Raw genomic sequence first — 3,559 nt, 5'->3', positions numbered from 1 at the left:
AATTCAAACATGCTTTAAATGCATGTTTGAATTAGATATGAGATTGACACAATAACCGAAATTAACTTCAATTTCTGCAAAATCTATTATACGGTACTCACCATCAATTCAAAAATACACCTAACTTGATTAACATTTTGCAATTCCAACTATTTGACAACTCCCTACAATTTCAAGTCCAAAAATAGATATATACACCAAATCCAGCAATAACATTACCTATGAAAACACTTTAACGAGATAAAGTTTCACTATCCAAATATAGATAACATTATGAGTAAACCATTTCATTCAATAAAAACACTACAATCCAATTATTTCACAAACACATATTAAGTAAACTAAATACAAAACATAAAACCAATGTAAAAAACACAACTTTTAGATCCAAATAAGCTGAACTTGAACTCATGTTACTTTGGATCCATGATGGCTTTATTCCTGCAAAAGATTTGTCACTAACATCTCTCAAACCAACACAAGATGAAATCTCCAAATATGAAGAGAGATTCTTGTTTGTTCCTCTATCATCTTCAACACAAAGCTCATTGTTTCCTCTCACATCTAACCTTTTACCAAGCTTTGTAACAAACTCATTTGAAAAATGAAGAACACCATTCAACTTGTTGTAGCTTATATTTAGTTGATCTAAGTTTGGTAGCAAAGCTAGATTTTGTGGAACATTTCCTATGAGAGTGTTGTTGTCTAAGGAGAGAGATGAAAGATTGGTCAAGAAAGTGAAAATATTTGGTATGGAACCAAATAGTCCACAATGTGAAAAGCTTATTGATTTGAGATTCCAAAGATTTTCTATGAAGTGAGGTATCATTGATTTGATGGGATTGTTATCAATGATTAGATACTCCAAAAGTTTCAAACTTTGCAAGTTTTGAGGAAATGGGCCATTGAGAAAATTATGACTTAAATCAAGTAAGACTAACCTTGTGAGATTGCCTAAATTAGAAGGTAATTTTCCATTAAGCTTGTTTGAGCTTAAATCAACTTTTTGTAGAAGTTGAAGTTCTCCAATAGTGTGAGGTAAATTCCCTTCAAGCTTATTCCAACTAAGATCCAAAATGGATAAACTTTTCAACCCTTTAATGTCATTGGGAATTTGACCAATGAGATTATTATAACTCAAATCAAGTTGCTCAAGAAAAGCCAAATCTCCAATCTCCTTTGGAATGCTTCCATTTAAGCTGTTTTGTGACAAGCTCAAGACTCTAAGATTAGGAACAAAACCCAAACTTGAAGGTATTTCTCCATAGAGTTTTGTGTTAGATTGTAAAGCAATGTGTTCTAATGAAGAAAAAGAACCAAACAAAGCCTTAGGTAATATGACATTTGAAGTAACAAAACAGTTGAAAAGTGAAAGTGTTTTCAAAAAAGTGAGTTTCAAAAGTGATTCTGATAAATAAGCAGAAGGCTTACAAGGTGGTGAGAGAATATCAGGACCAACATGAATCTTTGTGACATGAAAGATTTGTGTTTCATTGTTACTATCATCATCATCATCAATGCTAACTTCACACTCAATCCCTGGCCATGGTGTATCACTACATGGTAAAGGATGTGTTTGTGAAAAATCAGGTTCATCCAAAAGTGCTTCCATAACTTCAAACAATCCTAGCAACTCTTTCTCTTCCATAACCATATCTTGATCATCACCATGTACATTGCTTGTAAACAAAAGAAACACAAACAAGACAATAAGAGACAAGAAAGACAAGAAAGAAGACATTTTTATGAGACAATCTTTGTCTACAACAAAAACCTTAATCTTAAAAGATTTGTTTTTTGACACACTTTCTTAAATTGTGGTGATGGCAAAGGAGAAGAATGTAAAGTTAATTCTAAGCATCTATTTTTTTTTCATGTGTGTCAGAATTGCAAAGAAAAAACCAAAACTTTTATTGATAATGTGATTATGACAGTGAAAATCTTGCATGGAAAAAGGTGAGAGAGAAAGATAAAGACAAAAATGGTTGATATGAAAATTTCCAGAACAGTTAAATGGTTAATTGATATGACATGACATTGTTTGTAAGACTGTGTCAAAGCAATAGAGTGATGATCAATCAACACATACATTCTTTCTCTGTTCTATCCATCAAATCATGTTTACTTTTTTTTTCAGTTTATGAAACATCCTTTATTCATTGGCTTGTGTACTCATGTGATTGTGAACTCTATGGCTATCTTTTTCTATAGTACTTTTTTCAATTTTATTTATTACTATTAGTTACAATGTCTAATCAATACTAGTGTTATTGATGAATTTTCATTTTTTTAATGTATCTTTTCCTTATACTTTTGCTAAAGACAATTGATTTTTTTTATAAATAAATGTTGTATTAATGAGAGTATAAGGAGTACTAAACTCTAATATGAAAGAAAGAATTAACATATACAATCAATGAGAGGATTAATAAACCAAACAATCTCATAACAAAGATGTGGCCAAATACACTAAATCATTGACATCTTTTTCGGCCTCCATTAAACAAAATATCATTACGCGATAATCAAATAGCATAAAATGTTGACAACCATAAAAGTAGCCAAAAATCTTTCTTGATGTTGCCTTTCAATTTCCTGTCAAACTGTCTTACATGAAGGAGAATGTTGCCATAAGAAAAAAGGTACCTAAGACTAATCCAATCCATAGTTTTGCACCAAACCAAAACAACTTTTGGGCAGAGTAGAAAAAGATGGAGATGAGATTCAGCATCACCAAAAGCATAATGGATATAGTGTGTTATGAGACCCTCAGATAATTCCACGATTTATGAGTTTGTATTTCAATTGAAGCCAGTTGAAAAAAAGCCTTCAAGTGAACACTTGAATATTAGAGGGGACATTTGACTTCCATAATTTACTGAGAGAAAACGACATATCCGGCTCCAAGGAAGAATTGCTACTAGGGAAAACTTGAAGATGTGCGTAAGAATATTTGATACTGAATCATTCTGAATTGCGTCACCAAACAAACGCGTCAGGATCAATAAGAGAATGATCCACCTAGAAAAAATGCAATGTAGTTCCTCCTATTCTACAGCAACTGCAATAGAAAAAAGATGTTGCCGCACCTGAGATATTCCAACACCAATTACCATCACACCAAAAACCAACATTGTAAATCTTGAACATGTTAGAAAAATCATAACAGGGAGAGCAAAAGTGCATTTAAGCCTTTTATTTATTATTAATTTTATTGTCTAATCAATGTTAATAATGGATTTTCATTTTTTAAGTATATGTTTTTGTTATGCTTTTGCTATAGACAAAAGTGATTCAATGTATCTTTGATTTTAGGATAAAAAAATGATTTTGAATAAATTAGTTTTAAAAAATTAATTTATGTTTGGATAAAGTTAAGTAAAATTGAGTTGAATAATATATTTTAGTGTAAAAATTACATTTGAATTAGAAAGTTATATATTTTCTATTCAAATAGAATTAATTCTTAATATAGAATCAATTCCACTTTAGAATTAGCAAACATCTCAAAATCAATTCTAAACCTTTTGAATTGTTTTTGTCTCTTCCAAAAGTTAAG

At 30.6% G+C, this 3,559-nt stretch overlaps 1 protein-coding gene across 1 annotated transcript; it reads right to left on the bottom strand.

Annotated features, from left to right (window-relative positions):
• Window positions 1-203: 203 nt before the first annotated feature.
• LOC131611556 (receptor like protein 29-like) lies at window positions 204-1,888 on the bottom strand. The gene has a single exon (XM_058883527.1). It carries the CDS (start codon window positions 1,739-1,741, stop codon window positions 320-322), a length of 1,422 nt encoding a protein of 473 aa, XP_058739510.1. The 5' UTR covers window positions 1,742-1,888; the 3' UTR covers window positions 204-319.
• Window positions 1,889-3,559: the final 1,671 nt, after the last annotated feature.

The sequence above is a fragment of the Vicia villosa genome, linkage group LG6 (genome assembly GCF_029867415.1).
Source record: "Vicia villosa cultivar HV-30 ecotype Madison, WI linkage group LG6, Vvil1.0, whole genome shotgun sequence".
NCBI lineage: Eukaryota > Viridiplantae > Streptophyta > Magnoliopsida > Fabales > Fabaceae > Vicia > Vicia villosa.
This window is presented reverse-complemented; position numbering and strand designations above follow the sequence as displayed.